At 36.4% G+C, this 20,592-nt stretch overlaps 1 protein-coding gene across 2 annotated transcripts in view; it reads right to left on the reverse strand.

Annotated features, from left to right (window-relative positions):
* The window catches only part of LOC137235079 (IDLSRF-like peptide), a 354,667-nt gene that overhangs the window by 295,107 nt on the left and 38,968 nt on the right, over positions 1-20,592 (reverse strand). For both annotated transcript variants that reach the window (XM_067758292.1, XM_067758291.1), the window contains exon 2: positions 7,855-8,957. In XM_067758292.1, the coding sequence (XP_067614393.1) occupies positions 7,855-8,080 (226 nt within the window). In that variant the 5' untranslated portion in view covers positions 8,081-8,957. The remainder of the gene's footprint in view (positions 1-7,854; positions 8,958-20,592) is intronic.

Below are 20,592 nucleotides of genomic sequence, written 5' to 3' on the forward strand. Positions count from 1 at the left end.
AAAGGGAGTGGCCCTTAGTTGTATATGTGAAGGCGTTTTCGAGATATCGACCCATTTTACAAAATTGTTTCTAAAGTTATATTTTGCGTCAATAAACTAATACAATTGCCATGTTTCATTTCTTTTTTCATATTTGGTACAGAATTATGGCATTTTTTTCTTTTTTCGTAATTTTTGATATCGAAAAAGTGGGCCATATTTTATACCAAGATAAAGTGACTTCAGATAAGTACGTGAACTAAGTTTAGTTAAGATATATCCTTTATTGCGCAAGTTATCGTGTTAACGGCCGAGCGGAAGGACAGACGGTCGACTGTGTATAAAAACTGGGCGTGGCTTCAACCGATTTCGCCCATTTTCACAGAAAACAGTTATCGTCATAGAATCTATCTCCCTACCAAATTTGACAAGGATTGGTAAATTTATGTTCGACTTATGGCCTTAAAAGTATTCTAGACGAATTAAATGAAAAAGGGCGGAGCCACGCCCATTTTGAAATTTTCTTTTATTTTTGAATTTTGTTGCACCATATCATTACTGGAATTGAATGTTGACATAATTTACTTATATACTGTAAAGATATTAAAGTTTTTGTTAAAATTTGACTTTAAAAAAATTTTTTTTTTTCGCTTTTTTCGTCTTTGGTAATGAGTTATCGCACTTTTTCCGTTTTCGAAATTTTCGATATCGAAAAAGTGGGCGTGATTGTGGTCCGATTTCGTTCATTTTAAATAGCGATCTGAGATGAGCGCCCGGAAACCTACACACCAAATTTCATCAAGATACCTCAAAATGTACTCAAGTTCTCGTGTTTACGGACGGACATGTCTAAATGAATTTCTTTTTTCGCCCAGATCATTGTGATATATAGAAGTCTATCTCGATTAGTTTATGTCGTTACGGATTACCATTATGCGAACAAAGTTAATATACTCTGTTAGCTCTGCTCAGCTGAGTATAACAATCGAGTTTGTAAAACTCAAATACGTTCAGTGTATTGTAACCAAACTCCTACCAGTCTCTCCGAATCAATGAAGTTATGTTATTTTATCGAATTTAAGAATAATATAAATATAAATCAACAGCCAACAATACGAGAATTTTCAACTTAAACCAAAATTGACGAAAATAAAACAAAGAAACTCACAACAAAGTAAAGTCACAAACAAACACCCGTCAATCTTACCAATGCTATTTTCATCCAAATGTTAGCAATCGAATTTTTCATTTCGAAGAAAATAAGAAAACAAAAGAATATAAAGTTCTTTTATTTCACACAAAAGACACACAAATTACTAGCAAAATGGCAAAAAACCACGCGAAGCGTAACATAATAACAAAGTAAAAATCTGTAATGCTTCATTAGGTAGAACATTAAAGAAGCTTTTTTCTTTCCCTCTTGTTTGTTTTAGCTGCTGGGTCACTCCGCCAAAAACAGTACCAAGTAGATGAAACTGGAATGAAATGCTTTTCTTTTTTTCCGGGAAAAATGTGAAGCGGATATACTTATCCCTTAGTAATGCTATTTTTAAATTTTTTTATACCCAGCTGTAATTGAACACAGGGTATTATAACTTTGATTGGATAACGGTTGCTTGTAAAGTTATAAAGGTATCGAGATAGATTAGACTTTCATATATCAAAATCAACAGTAGCGAAAAAAATTTTGATTAAGCCATGTCCGTTATATCTTGAAAAAATTTGGTATACAGGCTTATCTCGATCCAGAATAGATTGTTATTCAAAATCGATATCGAAAATTTATAAAAATGGAAAAAATGATATAATTCAAAAACGAATACCGTCAAGCTAATGAAATTTGCTAGGTGGATTGGCGCAAAACATAAATTCCAAAAAAGTTTTCAAATATGGGCGTGGCATCAACCACATTTAGAAGAAAAAAATTGGAAGTTTAACAAGCCTTAAATCAAAAACGATTAAAAATTTTACATTGCAATTTGGTAGAGACACTATCCTTGCAAAATTATAAAGACTGTGTGAAAATAATCAAAATCGTTTAAAGACCACGCCCACTTTTCCTAAAGGTCTAACCTTAACAAAGTTTGCAATAACTCTATGGTATTTAACTACATTTTACTGATATCCTACCTCAGTAGTGTTGTGATTGAGCTAAGAACTAAACTTAAACAAATTTTGAAAATGGACGTGACCCGCCTGTTTTTTTTTTTTTTTTGTTTTTTGTTTTTGTTACACTTTCCAAAATAATTTTAATGACATAAGTCGAACAAAAATATCCCGCACCCAACGAAATTTGGCATAACAAATTTTTTCATAGCTATAACTGTTAAACTGCACTATTACCCGCTAAAGTTCATTAGTGGTAGCGACTGTATCCTGTCGGCTTCTCTTGAACAAAAAAGAGTTCACAATAGAACTATATATGTCTATATTATTGCACAGCCTTATAACACTATAAACCACACAAAGCAAACAAGAACAGCGTTTCAAGTGCACAGCTGGGTATATAATGTGCGGCTTCACCCGAACTTGGACTTGTTTCGATTTATCAAAGAATAAATACATATTCTCAGCGGAGCAGTTGATAAGCGCAATGCAAAGCTTTATAGCTTCAAAGCTTCCGCAACCCAGCTATCAACTTTACCTCAAGGGGAATACTTTTACAAATATTTAGCAGGCGAGGCTCTGGCGACCCCAAGTTCCTCAGGGAACTAGTGGGTGAAGAGGGCGGGATGGTCTAAAACGTTTAATGTGGTCATATTAATTGTTCCCGAGATGGCCGGGCTAAGATCTTAATGGTGCTTTGTTACCGGAACGTACCGTATCTATATCCGGTAAAGAACTATCTATATAGACACACTCCTGAAAGCCTGCGGGGAGCGTCTTTATCGTTAATACAACAACAACAACAACAACAGCGGAGCAGTCAGCTAACATTTATACACACATTATGTGGTTTCAATGTAACCTATCCCACCCATCACAAGCTTAATGAGCTCTTACATTTGCTTTGTTATACAAGTTATATTAAGGTAGAAATTGGATCTTAGCGCCTCATTAGATCATACGGTATAGCCAATTTAGAATAAATTTTTATAGTTCGTCTGAAATTGGAAAGTGGAATCAGCCAATTACACACGTCCCACCTGTCACTCTTAGAAAATGGTAATACGCATCCTACCAATTGAGTTTTCGTAGTTACTAATTAAAACAATTTACTTAAAGTTTGATTCAAAGTCGGGCAGCCGTGTTGGCCTTACTACATCGAAGGTTCTGCGCTCCGATGCCGGACAAATTAACATCAAAATTTAGAAAACAACTTTCCTTGAACGAGAAACAAGTTTTTGTAAAAGGGGTCGCCCTTCAGCAGAGGTTTGGCAAACACTCCGAATGTATTTCTCCCATGAAAAACTTCGCAGTGTAAATTCATCTGCCTTGCAGTTGCAATTCGGAGTCGGTATAATAATGTTGGTAGGTCCCACCAATTTTTGGGCAAAGTAAACAAGTAAGGAAGGTTAAGTTCGGGTGTAACCGAACATTACATACTCAGTTGAGAGCTATGGTGACAACATAAGGGAAAATAACCATGTAGGAAAATGAACCTAGGGTAACCCTGGAATGTGTTTGCATGACATGTGTATGAAACGAAAGGTATTAAAGAGTATTTTATGAGGGAGTGGGCCATAGTTCTATAGGTGGACGCCATTTAGGGATATCGCCATAAAGGTGGATCAGGGTTGAATCTAGAATTTGTTTGTACGATATGGGTATCAAATGAAAGGTGTTAATGAGTATTTTAAAAGGGCGTGTGGCTTAGTTCTATAGGTGGACGCCTTTTCGAGATATCGCCATAAAGGTGGACCAGGGGTGACCCTAGAATTTGTTTGTACGATATGGGTATCAAATGAAAGGGGTTAATGAACATTTTAAAAGGGAGTGGGCCTTAGTTCTATAGGTGAACACCTTTTCGAGATATCGCCATAAAGGTGGACCAGGGGTGACTCTAAATTGCGTTTGTACAATATGGGTATCAAACGAAAGGTGTTAATGAGTATTTCAAAAGGGCGTGGGGCTTAGTTCTATAGGTGGACGCCTTTTCGAGATATCGCCATAAAAATGGACCAGGGGTGGCTCTAGAATGTGTTTGTACGATATTGGTATCAAATTAAAGGTATTAATGAGGCTTTTAAAAGGGAGTGGTGGTAGTTGTATATGTGAAGGCGTTTTCCAGATATCGACCAAAATGTGGAGCAGGGTGACCCATAACATCATCTGTTGGATACAGCTAATTTATTTATCGTGTTAACGGCCGAGAGGAAGGTCAGACGGTCGACTATTTATAAAAACTGGGCGCGGCTTGAACCGATGTCGCCCTTTTTCACAGAAATAAGTTATCGTTCCAGAATCTAAGCCCCTACCAAATTTCATAAGGATTGGTAAATGTTTGTTCGACTTATGGCATTAAAAGTATCCTAGACAAATTAAATGAAAAAGGGCGGAGCCACGCCCATTTTGAAATTTTCTTTTATTTTTGCATTTTGTTGCACCATATCATTACTGGAGTTGAATGTTGACATAATTTACTTATATACTGTAAAGATATTAAATTGTTTGTTAAAATTTGACTTAAAAATTTTTTTTTTTAAATTGGGCGTGGTCGTTCTCCGATTTTGCTAATTTTTATTAAGCATACATACAGTAATAGGGGTAACGTTGCTGCCAAATTTCATCATGATATCTTCAACGTCTGCCAAATTACAGCTTGCAAAATTTTAAATTAACTTCTTTTAAAAGTGGGCGGTGCCACGCCCATTGTCTAAAATTTTACTAATTTTCTATTCTTCGTCATAAGTTCAACTCACCTACCAAGTTTCATCGCTTTATCCGTCTTTGGTAATGAATTATCGCACTTCGCAAATTTTCGATATCGAAAAAGTGGGCGAGGTTATAGTCCGATGTTGTTCATTTTAAATGGCGATCTGAGATGAGTGCTCAGGAATCTACATACCAAATTTCATCAAGATACCTCAAAATTTACTCAAGTTATGGTGTTAACGGGCAGACGGACGGACGGACATGGCTCAATCAAATTTTTTTCGATCCTGATGATTTTGATATATGGAAGTCTATATCTATCTCGATTCCTTTATACCTGTACAACCAACCGTTATCCAAAGTTAATATACTCCGTGAGCTCTGCTCAACTGAGTATAAAAAGAAAGATGAGCAAATAGGAGGAGAAGTTCAGCCCAAATCTTCTCAGAGGTAAATCAGGCCAAGTATTATTATTATTATTTTTTTTTTTTCCAATCAAAGTCGACTCAAAATGTCTCACCTGTCACTATGGAATGCCCCTGCTATAGGTTTTTTTTTGCAGAAAAGTTAGACAATGAAGTGCAGAGAAAATTCGTTGTTGTTTGCATTTGTTTTTTATTTTAAACAAACATTAGAAGTAGATGAGCGAACTACAAAGCATCAGGTGTTCAAATAATAAATTGGCAGCTGATAAATTCAATAAACAATAGTTCGTGGCAGCTTTTCGTTTTTATATTAGTTAGGAGTGTCTTTTCTTGTATGTTTATAAGGTGGTGGGAGTTCTGATTGAATAACCTTCAATGGCAGCAGTGTTATTCAAAATAACAATAGTGTTTCTTACTTCTCTAGCCCCATGAAAGCCCCCTGGGGTAGGGCAAATCTTTAGTGGTGGATGGAACACTTAGGAGCTCAAAAGCTTCCAGTAGAGGCTTTTCAAGATGGCTTATAGAGCCATTTCCTAATTTTCAGGAAAAAGTTGTACAATATGAGGCATAATGATGAACATTGATGATGAGGCAAAACGATGAACATTGAGGGTGATATTATGTATGACGTCGTGACTCTTTGCGTCGCAGGCACTGGCATTCACATTCACCTCTATATAATACCAAAAATTTCACAAAGGTAATCAGGTTTACTGCCACTCACTGAGTTGAGTGAATGCTCTTATATTATACGAATTCTGGTTTGCACTAGAAAATATCACTCGATGCGTTACACATAATATGCCCGTAAATTGCCGCGCATAATAGAAGCTCAAGCACGGCTTAATAAACAGCGGCGATAACCTCCCGAAAGACGGTTTCCATTAAGGCTTGGATCAATTGTGTCGAGGAGGAACAGATTCAGCGTGTTGTTTAGTGCCAATTGGTTATTCCTTCCATTGCTAATCATTTGTGTTGAAAAAAATTTCATTTGGTTTAAAAAAAGTTTGGTTTGATTTGAAAAAAGTATAATTTAATAAAAAAAAGTTTCATATGATTTGAAAAAAATTTTATATGATTTCAAAGAAGTGTCATTTGAGTTGAAAAAAGTTTAAAAAAAAAACGAAATGAAATTTAAAAAAAGTTCAATGTGATTTGAAAAAATTTGATATGATTTCGAAGAAGTTTCATTTGATTTGAAAACAGTTATATTTGATTTCAAAAAAGTTCCATTTGATTGCACTGGATGGAATAACCACCTTTGCCACCTTCTTGGCTGAAGAGAGTAGGGTGTAGTGCTGCCCCCAGACCAGAACTCAATACTTCCAATATACCAAACTAAAAGAGTACCCCATCGTTAGCTCAATACAGACGTCTCGCAAATTCCCTCGACATCTTTTATCATGATTTATATTTGAGTACTCAGATTTTTATTTCAAAGAAGATAGAGAGGATGAAATCTCTTCAGGGCAGACCACTTTCGGCCCTGTTGAACACACGATATTTAATGCTGCTGAAGACTGCAGTAAACAACTGTTTTAGTGTGTGAAGAGACTTAGAACGCCAATGTTACCAATCTCTCCGTCTCCACCGATACAACCAAGGTGCTCAACGTTAACTAGATATCAGCCAATTGCCCACCATTCTAATGATTTTTTGGGGATCCGTTAGCCGACACAACGTTATTCATTACACTGATTGCTTTAAGCATCAACCATCAGTAAAGTTTCTGCATTTAGTGATCTTTTTATTATCCGCCAACGTCCCTATTACCTTAATATATCGCTCCTCCTCCATCAGCCGGATTAGCTATGTTGCTCCTTCAAAATGTGCGTATTTGTCTCAAACTATCATAACAACAACATAAACAAAATGCGAGCTGTTATACAGAAAATCCCCAGTCTTGGCAACTCTTGAACTTTGTACTTCAATTGTTTTGCGTAAGCTCTAACAGGAGTCCCCTTTATCGCTTTTTATCACCGCTTTGTACAAAATAAACCTGGTATTGTAAAACTTCTAGAGAAGGTGTGTTGCAAATTCAATTGCTGGAAGCTTTAGATCATCTATTGATGAATATTGAAATAATTTTGAATAAGCTCTTCCCGTGTGTGGATTGGGTACAACGCGGTTTTGATGTTGTCTTCTCTGCATTGTCATTTTTCATTCCTCAGCCATAAAGTTCCTCTTTTAAAGGCCGTGGTGTTCGGAAAATCGCATTTAAGTTGGAAGAACTCCAAAAAGATTTGCTTGCAAAACAAATTTTAGAAGGGATAGAGAATAATCGTTTCGTTGTAATCAGTTATCTACAAAGTAGAAAAATTTACAATACAAAATGAGGGGTAAATTGCAGACATCCGCTATTGGTGGATTTACCTTTCGCAGCGAGTCCCCAGCATGGGTTCTTCGAGAGTAATTGTTTTAAGAAACACTAAAATTCCACACTATTGACGCATTCTTCACTTATAAAAATGTACGTTCTACTTATATGTCAGCCTGAGTTTAATATATGCCCAACCTAAAACACATACCCTTGTCTGAGTCATAACACAAATATAATTTAAAAATATGTACCTATGTATTACGTGCAATTTATATACATATATCGTTAAGGAATAATAATAGTATCTCAACTTACCGCTTCTCTTCTGCACATTATTCGCCATATGCCCATAGAGCCGACTCAAATCGATAGCAGCCACATTATCGCTAGCCAAAAGCAATTGAAACAACACAAAAATAGCCAAAGGCCAAAAACGTGTCAAAAATGAACGCGGACGTCGGAAACGACGCAGCGAATCCTGCTGATATTGATATTGCTGTTCGTGCCACATCATTGAAAAGGGCAACAGCGGCGTTGACATGCGATACGAAGTGCTGCTGGGGGGTGGTGGTGTAAAATTGAATGCAATGTGTTGTTATGGATTATTTTTAAATTTGTCTTGTTTTTATTTTTACACGCGCGAGTTTAAATGTAAATTTAATAATGCCTTTTTTTTTTTTGTATTTGTCACTTATTTGTGTAGAAAGTGTTGAAGCTTTCCTACTTTCCCACGCTTCGTTGGTTTTGTGAAAATTTTGCACTCCAAATTTTTTATTTTTTTTTCACTTGTTTTAGGTTCCTGCAATCGCGTACAATCAAAGCTTTGCCTGCAGACAAAGTTTTTTTTTTTATTTGTCAAATGTTCAACACTTTTTTTCAACACAAGTGCTTAAGTGTTCTTACGTTCTTACTGCTGATTCTTTATATGCGTTCTTGGTTCCTTTTGTTTTGTCTTAAATTCTTAAACACCTTCAAGCGTAAGCCTTATTGTTGTTGTTGCCTCTTTGCTTGCATGCGCTTCAAGGTGTCCCACACACGCTTGCCTCTGCAGAGTGAAGGCAGTCTTTTCCACCCGTTATTTATTTTTTCGTAATTTCTTTTGTTTCTCTATTAACGTTTCCTATTTCCTACTATCGTCTTGATTTATGGTTATCTCACAGTTATTAGATAAATGGAGTTATTTGCACCATAAATTATAAAACCACTAATCGCACGTTTGCTGTAGTTCGTTTTGTTTTACTTTGGTTTCCTTTTTTAAGTAGTTGCTATTAAGCTTTATTTAGTTTTTTTTTTTTTTACAGTGTACTTACTACCTCTATGATTTCTCAAGCATTTAAAATTAAATAAAGATTTTGTTTCTCATCTACGTAAAACTCTACCAAATTGTTGCAAATCATATGCCTTTACATATTTCTACACTGCAAGAAAAGATTGAGTTAAAAGAAAAAAAATTATTAATAAAAGTTTTTTTTTAAGTTACTCATAGTCGAGCGTAAATATTTTGAGTTTAAGTTAAGGCAAAAGCGATATTTACTCCAAGCTTTCGAATGGGCTGCAGATAGAAAAGTATGTGGTAGAGGACATGTTAAATGGCGGTGTGATGGCATAAGGTCAACGACCATAAGGTCAATTGGCCTTATGATCACTTCAAATGTAGATAAGTCAATTTCGGCCTAATTATCACTTTAAATGGCCATAAGATCAATAAGTTTTATGACGTTTTTTTTTTTAATTTGACGTAATGAAAATGTAGGCCTCTTTCAAAACGTGCAAAAATTTGAGTTGACCTTATGGTCATTTCGCAAAAACAGAATGGACATAATGTCAATATCGTGTGCATTTTATCCATTTAAAAATTTACCTTAAGACCATTTCATATAGTCAAGGGTGATATTGACCTTGTGGCTATTTAAAGTGGCATTATGGCTGTTGATCTTATGTCACCACTCCTTAAATAACAAGTTGCTCATGAGTTTAAAATCTTAAATGTTGGTGGCTATTGTAATATCTTCGACTGAATTTTTTCAAAAATGTACTAAAAGTCCGTATGAGTTAATCGGGGATTGCCCGTATTGCTTTAAATGTATGGAAACATTTATTTCAAGCAATTTTTAATTTTATAGTATGGGCAATCCCACTGCAATATGGGCAATTTTATAATATGGGCGACCACCATGGTGTGATGGTAGCGTGCGCCGCCTACCACACCGGATGCCCTGGGTTCAAACCCCGGGCAAGGCAACATCAAAAATTTTAGAAATAAAAAAATTTTTCTAAGCGGGGTCGCCCCTCGGCAGTGTTTGGCAAGCGCTCCGGGTATATTTCTGTCATGAAAAGCTCTCAGTGAAAACTCATCTGCCTTGCAGATGCCGTTAGGAGTCGGCATAAAATCATGTAGGTCCCGTCCGGCCAATTTGTAGGGAAAATCAAGGAGCACTACGCAAATTTGAAGAGAAGCTCGGCCTTAGATCTCTTCGGAGGTTATCGCGCCTTACATTTATTTTTTTTTTTTTTAATCCCCGATTAACTTATACGAACAGACAACATTTGGTTAATTCGTTGTAGTTCTATAAATAGAGCAAAAATAGCAACAATACCAAGTTTCTCTGAAACCGCCTTACAAACATGCATAACTTCAACACATAATTTACATACGATTTATGTGATGTGTAGAAGAATATATGCAAAAGAAGGCTATTAGAAAAATTTTTACAAAGACTAAGGCATGACGTAGCTGAATGCGTTTGTAACCATTTCAACTATCTTAGGAGTGCGGGTTCGACTCCCACTCCTGGGAGAAAAGGCTTTGAAGAGATTTACAAGGTATAATCGAAACAGCTGTCGCCTTGTCCGTCCTGATGTCACGTTGCTTAAATTTTTCCCAAATTATTAAATAAATTACTAAAAGTTGTCAAACAGAGTCTTTTCCAAAACGTTCTCAGATTAATATAAGCTTTGCTTTTTAACATTTATATGCTAAGTGCATAACTTTATCTACACTTGTGAAATTGTTGCGCACAAAATTAGTACCACTATTCTCCACTTTAAATTTATATGCGTTATACACTATGACCTAAAAGGTTTGTGTCTCTACTGTGACATCTATTTGCCATTTGGGCCATTGAGATATCAATAAGCGACCTTTCTCCTCTATATACGTAAAAAAAAAAACTTACCTAATATGCCCGTCAAATGTAGCACATAATGCCCTCAATAATAGCATATGGCAGAAGAAGGAGCGATGTGTTCTAACTGAATTAACACAGGCTGTTCAGTGTGTTTCCTCGCTAGTTTATAAGGAACACAGCTCCCAGGTACACCACTATGACCCGGACTCGCATCACCTTTTTGGGGCACTTCAGTCTCAATTGATGAACGTTTGGTTATCGAGGTAGTTTGTAAGAGATTATTGAATGGTAGCCAGCCTACTTTGCGGCTGTTGTTTAGACGTTGCATTAGCTCGGCAGCCCATTACTTCGAAGAGCGAAAGATCTTTTGCGTGCATACTACACATTGCCGTAAAGTTATAAGTCATCAGTTAAAACTGCTGTAGTTTCACTATTCGTGTCGCTGTGGAGTTTTGATAGATAACTTGTTGTTGTTAAGAGGAAAGGTTGATGGACTATAATCCAGTTGACGAAAAATGGTTTACAGAATGTCGGTGACAGCATTACAATTCGTCTGAAGCGCCCCTGGATGAGTACCATAGTATGGGGAAGTTTCTCAGACTGTTTTTTATAGCAATTTAAAATCAAACTTATCATCATACAATGCTTTCACGCCGCTGTCATAGCCTGAAAATGCGAAGGAGTCCCTAATTTGTCAACTTCTGTGGTCGTCTTGCTTATTCGCGTATCACATTCTCACACCTCTGTACTTTGAAATTATTGCCTCTACAGCTGAAGGATTCGTTTTTGTGTAGTAGTTGTATGTAGCTTGAGCGGAATACCACGCTACTTCCGCCGCTGGCTCGAAAACAAACTGTTTCTGAATTTATTTTAAGGAAACCTCATCTGGAAAATTTTCGAAAGGACTCCCTATCTTAGAGATTGAGTTAGAAATGCCTTGTATTCGCATTTTATTGAAAAACGCAATGTCTTAGATCTGTTTTTAATCAACTGCCTATCTCATCTCAAAACGTATTGAATTTATGCTGTAAAATCACGTTTTTGAAACAAATTAAGAGCGTTTCCTCTATGGACTCATTCAGTCTAATTATGTGACATCCATTCATTGGTCGGTACATCGACATCAATCTAAGACAGGCATCAGGTAACAGCTGTGCAACTTTTACCGACTCTAAATTTGAAATTTAATTTTCTGAACATGAACTGTTACTTTCTGAGGTTGAAGTTTTAATTTTGTGAAAACGAAATAGAAATTCTGAACTTGAAACGTAATTTCCCAAACCTTTTTCAGTTTTGTTTCAAGAAGTTGCAATTGAAGTTCAGAAAGTTACAATCCAAGTTTAGAATTTTCAATTTAAGTTCAGAAAATTACAACTGCAGTTCAGATAATTACAATCAATCAATTTTCAGTTGAACTTTGATTCTAATTTTCTGAACTTCAGTTGTAATATTCGGAACTACAAAAAGAAATTCCGAACTTCAATTTAAATTTTTTGGGCTTCAACTGTATTTTTCTGAACTTAAACTGCAACTTTCGAACTTCAATTTTAACTTTTTGAAGTGTTTAACTAAAACTGCAAAGGTGTATTTGTAATTTTTTGAATAATAACTTTCTAAACATGAATTGGAAATTCTGAGTTTGTATTATAGTTTTATGAAATTGTATTGTGATTATTCTATATTTAAAATGAAAATAAAATTTTATGAAAAATACAGTTTCCGAAGCTGAAATTCACTTAAAATGTGTTGTTCTGATTTTTATTCCTATATTATGAATTTGAAAGGGAAATTCTTAACTTGAATTGAATGAATAAATTGTGAATTTGAAATGAGAATTCTGAACATAAATTACACTTTGAAATGCAATTTTTAAAACTTATGTTGCAATGTTTTAAATTTAAAATAAAAATTCTGAGCTTGAATTGAAATTTTCTGAGTTAAGATGAAAACTCTGGATTTGAAATTAAAATTCTGAATTTGAATTACAACTTTCTGAACTTGAATTATATCTTTCTGAATATTTACAATAAAATTGTTGAGATTCAATTGCAGTTTCCGAATTTCCAAATGGTAATTCTGAATTTGAGTTCAAATTTTCCGTATTTTAAGGAAGATTCTAAAGTTTTATTGGAAGCACTGAACTTTAGTTGCACTTTTTCTAATTTGTAGCGCCACGTAGCAGAAAAAATTATTGTGATTTTATTGAGAACACATTGAAATTGTATCAAGTCGTGGAGTAGCATGAACTCTTGCAAATTTGCAAACTGGTGTAGTATTTTTACACAAAACGCCAAAAAATTATACGGCTATGCATTTGCTACGTCATTGCAAAATTAAAAACCGTAGTTATTTATTTCAACTCTGAATAGCAAATCAGTAACTGTCAATACAAAACAAAATATGAAAAGGAAAAACTCAAAATAAAAAAATGACTAACTATCCGTAGCTTATATTTGCTATAGCAACGTTTCCTATATCAAATGCACAAAACTCTGAACTGCTTTATTCTATTTTTTTAGAATAATTTGTTTCGGAAAATTCTCAATACACAGGACATTTTTGGAAAATTCGGATGAAACGCTATTAAAAACAACCACCTGTGTTTTAAGTAGGTAAGTAACCCATGTGTAACTTGTTAATCAGTATATTATCTCCGACATAGCTTCATCAGTTTGACTAACAGATGGCGGTAGATATCGCTTATGCCGTATATCGCATCATTTCAAACAGGGATGCACCTTAACGTTAAGCTAATCGTTTATCAAAAAATTTCCACCGTTTCCGTTGAAACACTTCGAAATATTATCGATAAAAAAATTATCAAGATAAATTGTATCTCGTTTTTAACCGAAACGAAAAGCTTTCGTTAACGTTAAAAACGTTAACAAAAACGTGATACTTTATGTTTGAATTGTGCTGGCAATGCTATAGCCATGGTGAAGCCGTAAGGTGGCAACAACGAGCGCACATACACACACAAACTCTATGTAATTTGTTTGTGTAATTCGTTGGTGGTAATGTCAAAAATACTCTGAGAAATGTTTGTACTGTCAAAATTCATGAGAAAAGTTGCAATCAGCTTGGCTAATGCTTTCACCTTTAATGACTCCGCCATCAATCAGCTTTGCCAGCATAGTTTGAAATTAATAATCAACATAAACGATTTGCTTTCGTTTTGATATGGCAGAAAACGAAACGAAATCATTTCGTTAATTTGACGATCTTAACGTTAATAAACGAAACGAAATGACTTCGTTTCGTTTATTAACGTTGATTATCGTAACGAAATGATATCGTTTCGTTGGTTAAGCATGCCTGATTTCAAATATTTGATTATTGCTGTGTACTAAGTGCCCTTGAAATTATGTCTTATTAACAAGCTCTTTGTTGTGACTCGCTATGTTCATCCCTTCCTTAAATGTAATTGCTTTTCGGGGCACATTCACAAGTAAATAACATTGATGTTTGAATTTCTTTTTTGATTTCCAGCTGTTGTTGTTATTTGTGCAAATGCTCAATTACGTAGTACATATTTGTAACAGTATTAGGCTGTATGAACTTTAATAAAATAAAATGATATAAGTTGAGCCCATGAGGTTTGCCCAATTTCAAAGAAAACTGTCTATAGTTAGGAATCACCATATATTGAATGTCAGTTCAAAATGACTTGCAATATGCTTGATTAAAAAAATATATCACAATTTACATAGACCCCCCTTGTCTTGTGTAACCCATTTGAGTACAACCAAACTCTTGCTTAAGTTATTGTCTTCACAAACGAACTGGTCTTCCCACATTGAATTTGACGACCAGAGTTTGACGACCAAACAACAGAACCCCAATCGGGTTTCCAGGACTTATAGAATAACTCTGTACTCTTGGCGAATATTAGCAGTTTTCTGAGACATACTTTAATCGCTGTCTCGAGTTCTGGCAACTCTGCCGACACTGATAACTGGAGCATCGACGAATAAAAGTGGGCGATAAAAACGTTCGCCAAGCTCATATCGCTGGGTGCAGATGGGATATTTCCTGCTATGTTGCAGATGGCGGGTGGAACGATAGCAGGATGGCTAAGAATAATCTTAGAACTGAACCACAGCTCGAGTACCGAAAGCGGGAAAAAACTAGTCACCTGCACCCAAAAGGCTACAGGCCTGTTATTTACATCTTTTCTGCTCAAAAGGTCCAGAGCGGTTATTAGATGTGTGTATAAAATCAAATATGGAGAATTATTCTCTTCAGCACAACATGCTTACACCAAGGCTAAGTCAGCCGATACTAGATTGTATAGGGTTATCACAAATATAGAGAAAGCCCTGGAACACCAGAAGTATGCCCTAGGCGTTTTATCTGGACATTGCCGTGGCTTTCAACAATGTTTCGAAACAAGCAATCATGGGCAGTTTCAACTCGATTGAAGTACAACCGGCGTTAACAAATAAGATTAGCTCCATGTTAGACTGCAGAATCGTCACGTCGCAATGGGCTCTATGCGAGACCACAAAATCTGTAAACAGAGGAACGCCGCAGGGTGGGGTACTATCAACAACGGTGTGTACGCTGATCACCAACCAATTACCTAGGCGGTTCGACAAAGGACCAGTCAAACTCACTGTGTATGCAGATGACGTTTCAGTCATCATAAGCGGTAGGTGTATACCTTTTGCTGATGCATACACGTTAAAAAAATTTAGTTTATTTTTTAAACCTAGCAAAATTTACTGCTTATTTAAAGCTTTTTTATACTACTTCTAAAACCATTAAATAGTTTTAGGCAAGGCAGATGAGTTGCTGTATGCCCTGAGTTCGCACCCCGGGCAAAGCAACATCAAAATTTTAGAAATAAGGTTTTTAAATTAGAAGAAAATTTGTCTAAGCGGGGTCGCCCCTCGGCAGTGTTTGGCAAGCGCTCCGAGTGTATTTCTGCCATGAAAAGCTCTCAGTGAAAACTAATCTGCCTTGCAGATGCCGTTCGGAGTCGGCATAAAACATGTACGTCCCGTCCGGCCAATTTGTAGGGAAAATGAAGAGGAGCACGACGCAAATTGCAAGAGAAGCTCGGCCTCAGATCTCTTCGGAGGTTATCGCGCCTTACATTTATTTTTATTTGATGTTTCTTGCCGGGTTGCGAACCCAGGGCATACGGTGTGGTTGGCGGAGCACGCTACCATCACACCACGGTGGCCGCCAAATACTGAGATATCTTCACGAAATTCGGTATACGGGCTTATCTGGACCCGGAGTAGATTGGTATTGGTATTGAAAATGAATGTGGACGATAACCACGCCCACTTTTTCGATATCCAAAATTTAGAAAAATGGAAAATATGAGATAATTCAAAAACACATAACGGTAAGGTAATGAAGTTCGGTAGGTGGATTGGTTTTTGATGCAAAACATAAATTCCAAAAAATTTTGAAATATAGGCGTGGCACTACCCACATTTAGAAGAAGAAAATTTGGACGTTTAACAAGCCGTAAATCAAGAGCCATTAAAGATGTTACATTGAAATTTGGCAGAGACACTAACCTTGCCAAATTGTATAGACTGAGTGAAGATAATCAAAGTCGGTAAAGACCACACTCACTTTTCCTTAAGGTCTTCTTACGCAGCCTTATAAAACTATAAACAATACAAAGCTAGCTAAGCGTGGGGCAGTTAAGGGCGAGCAGTTTAGTGTGAGTTATAAGGGAGTAATTTGATGTGCTTGTAGGCGTATGAGTCGTGGCACAGTGGATGACGTACCCGACTCAAACGCTTGGGGTTGCGGGCTCAAAGCCCACTGCAACCAAGCATTTTTTAAATTTATAATTTTATAAATTATTATTTTAATGGACTGTATTTTATTTTCATTTAGTTTATGGTGTATTTAAAACACGGGACGATGCAAAGCATCGGTACGCCTTTATTTATTTAATTTGGGGAGAGCATAGGGAACTCTGAGGTTTCGCTCTAATGAGCCACCTCATCTTCTATTTGAAGACCCCTTTCAAAATGTGATATGGAGGCGAGCACGGGGCTCTGAGGTATTGGCACCCCATTTTCTACTAGAAAACCCTCTTTATTTATTTAATTTGGGGCGAGCATAGGGAACTCTGAGGTTTCGCTCTAATGAGCCACCTCATCTTCTATTTGAAGACCCCTTTCAAAATGTGATGTGGAGGCGAGCACTGGGCTCTGAGGTATTGACACCCCATCTTCTACTCGAAAAACCTCAATTTTAAATCAAAAACTAAAACTATGTCTTTAGAATATTTCATAAGCCGGATGAGAATTTCAGCGCTTATGAAACAAATGAAAGAAAAAATGTAATGTTCAGTTTCACACGAACTTAGGCTTTTTACTTGTTGTTTTTTATTTTATTTATTTTATTGAAATTTAAAAGTGAATACATTTTGTGCTCTTTTCTTTCAAAATAATTAAATTAAAACCATTTCATCGTCCGATGTGGCGTACAAATTTACAAAGTGACCTAAAACTTTAATTCCCTGCAGATTCGCGCTTAAAATTAGATTTTCCAGCTGCGTGTATGAAACGAAAGGACACACGCTGAATGTGAATTTTTATATGTTTGTATGCATGTAGATATTTGTGCTTTGTAAATATACATACATACACACATATATTCTCATCGGTTCATTTATTTAATGTTTGAGTAAATTATGACCAAAATACATGCCACAGATGTGCGCAGCTTGAAAACCAAATCCACAACTTTTATGAGTATACAAAACAGAGGTGTAGGCCGACCACTTTATCGGCGTCAACGGCGTAGGAGTCATGATATACCGGCGGTGGTTTTGTGTAAATGGATTTAGGGAAATCGATGCTTTGGCCTTTTCGGACCCCCCACGGCCACCGGTTCTTAATACTGGAGTGATGCGATGTGTCTGCCAGAACCAATGGATGTTGTTGTTGTTGTTGTATTAACAGTGCTTCGCCCATTCAATGGACACGACCACTCACAAATTGTCGTCAAAGTCCTCTAACAGGAGTCCAATGAAACTGGCTGTTTCAACCGGGGCAGACCATAGGGAGGTAAGTATTAGAGGCGTAGGTTCCACATTACAATTGGAAAAATGGTTGGTGTCATGTGGATACACATCGCATTAAGGACATACATTACGTATGTCGGGGTTTATTCTGGACAAATAAGAGTTTAACCTGTTACAGTATCCAGAACGAAGTTGGGCCAGGTCTCCCTTGGGAACGTGCTTTCTTCTTCTGCAAGGGTGGGATATTGCTTATTAATAACGGGGTTCACCGTCCTGACAAAAGCGATTACCGATTCTGTGTGGATTTGGGTAAGGGCCTGCTTATGCTTGCCTGGAACAATCGACTGTGTTGGCAGGTGTCGGATCTCGTCATAGTGCTTATGGAGATGTTCCCTTAATCCCCGTGGAGGCGGTGCTAGATCGAGCAGTTGTTTGGTAGGATGTCCTGGTTTGTGACAATTAAGCAAAAACTGCTTGTTCAGCATTTCGTTGTGCTCTTTAATATTGAGCTCTTTGGCCTCACTATGTAGGTGGTGTTCGGGGGTCATAAGGAGATATCCGGTGACAGTTCTGTTTGCAGCATTTTGACAGGTCTGTAACCTCTTCCAGTGTGTATTTTTAACACTGGGCGACCAAACTAGTGACGTGTAGCTCATGAGCGGCCAACCAATTGCTTTGTACGTGGTTAGCAACGTTTCTTTATCTTTTCCCCATGTGCTGCCGGCAAGCGACTTGAGGATTTTGTTGCGATTTTGTACTTTAGAAACAATTTCGTCGGCATGAGCCTTGAATGTTAGAGTATTATCGAACGTTACCCCTATATCTTTGGGTGACTGATAGTCGCTAGTGTGACACCAATATTTCCTTCCGCGTATTAAACAGAGTGGCCGTGGATTTTGTCGGTGATAACGCCAAGTTGCGCGAGGTGAAGAAACCGGAAAGATCGGGGAAATTGCTGTTTATTTTAGAAACTAATTCATGAAATTAGGGGCCATGTCCTGTAGCCATAATCGTGCAGTCGTCAGCATAGGAAATGATTGTAACTCCATCTGGTGGGGAAGGCAATTTTGATATGTAGAAATTAAACAGAAGCGGTGATAGGACACCACCCTGTGGAACCCCCTGTTTAATTCTTCTAGGTTTAGAGATTTCGTTCCTAAATCGCTACCGCACCTCCTGGTCCCAACACCGCATGTCCGCACAGAAACTAAAGGACTGCGACATCCAATTCATATCCTAGTTGAAGTCACTTTCCTAGAAGCTCTAGGTGTAGCTACGAAGGTTTTCGTGCAGATGTTTTTTTTTCATTCCATGCTGCCATATAGCTCACAACAGACTGTTCCAATCACCACAGAAACACCTTGAAACCTTAAGAAGTAACTATTCGGCCAAGGATGCCGTCTTATAACCAGAAGCTGTCTAACTGGATATTATTGCGTAACTCATGGATGAAAATCATATAATCGTCAGCGGCTCCAAATTATTTGAATTTTATAAGTGGGCGCTGTACTTCTTTATGCTAAAACTGTATTGGACCCTGGATACAATTCTAAAAAACTTACAGATGTTTGTGTTCGAAACATTGATTTCAAAAGTCGTCGTTAAAGCCGAACGATAAGTGGAATTCGACCACTTTTAAGTTGAAAGATGTTAATGGTTATATTATGCTCAGTACAAAATGTTTCTATAACTAATTTTTAGTCTAACAAGGTACAAGTTATAGGTCCTTCAAAATTCGCATTGATTTTTTACAAATTTATAAAACAACCCTCGGAAAAAAAGTTTTAAAAATTCAATCCAACTTCTGAGAGACCAATAGCTTGTACTCAATTTATAAACCTACAAAACTGCATAATAAAAAATAATTCAAAAATATATAAATAAAAAATTAGAATTCAATTCTTCAAATTTTCTGGCATAGTTTCGGTTACAATATTCACAGAGGGTTCTTATTGGAACACATATAATGGATATAGTATTGTAACGAATATACTGAAATTCCTCTTATTCCAAATCTTCTACTAATGTTCGAATCACTAAGCTGTTGAATAAATAACTCCACTATTCAATAATGCAAAATGGCCTTTATTAAAGTACTTAACAATAACACTTATACTTCGCAACTGATAGCTTGCTTAAATCAAACTGATTGTCGTGCCTCAACTGTTGCTATTTATACTGTTTGGTTTCCTCGTTGACATATTTCTAGGCGCTACTATTTCTAGAATTTACTAGTTAGTTATCAGCTATAAAATTACCAAATATAACTACGTTTATAGCTTCTCATATGCACGTGTATATGTGAGTGATACTTGCACAATTATAGCTTCTCATATGCGCGTGTAAATGTGAGTGACACTTGCACAAATGATTTCATTCTTTCGGGAGTATCTCAAATATATGCATGTGGTTGTGCGTTGCTCTCCGCTGCTTGTATGGAGATAATGATTAATTTGGTTATGAACATGTGAGTCACTGCTCAGTATCGGGTTAGAGATGATAGTATCCCTTAGTATTACTAATATTCGTCACAGTATGTATGTTAATATGGAAAAAGTATGTATTTGAATGCATATATGTACATAGGTATGCGCATTAGATGGTCCTTATTTATATATATATGGTCCTTATTTATAATAAAAAAATATATCTATATATATATGTGGCCCGGTCTATGAAAAGGTGGCTTATGACTCAAAAAGAAATTGCGCGAAACAGCTGTTAACAGCAGTGTTTTTTGAGTCAAAAACCACCTTTTCATAGACCGGGTCACATATATAGATATATATATTTTTTTTATAAGGTTTCAAGCGGTCGCTACCAAAAGTCAAACGTTTAGAAAAATTTTTGTTATATAACACAGGAGAAAAAGGAAATTGAATTTGCAATCTAGACTTTCCAAAAGTTCTGATTATAGCCTTAAAA

Source organism: Eurosta solidaginis, chromosome 1 (genome assembly GCF_040869045.1).
Source record: "Eurosta solidaginis isolate ZX-2024a chromosome 1, ASM4086904v1, whole genome shotgun sequence".
Classification (NCBI taxonomy): domain Eukaryota; kingdom Metazoa; phylum Arthropoda; class Insecta; order Diptera; family Tephritidae; genus Eurosta; species Eurosta solidaginis.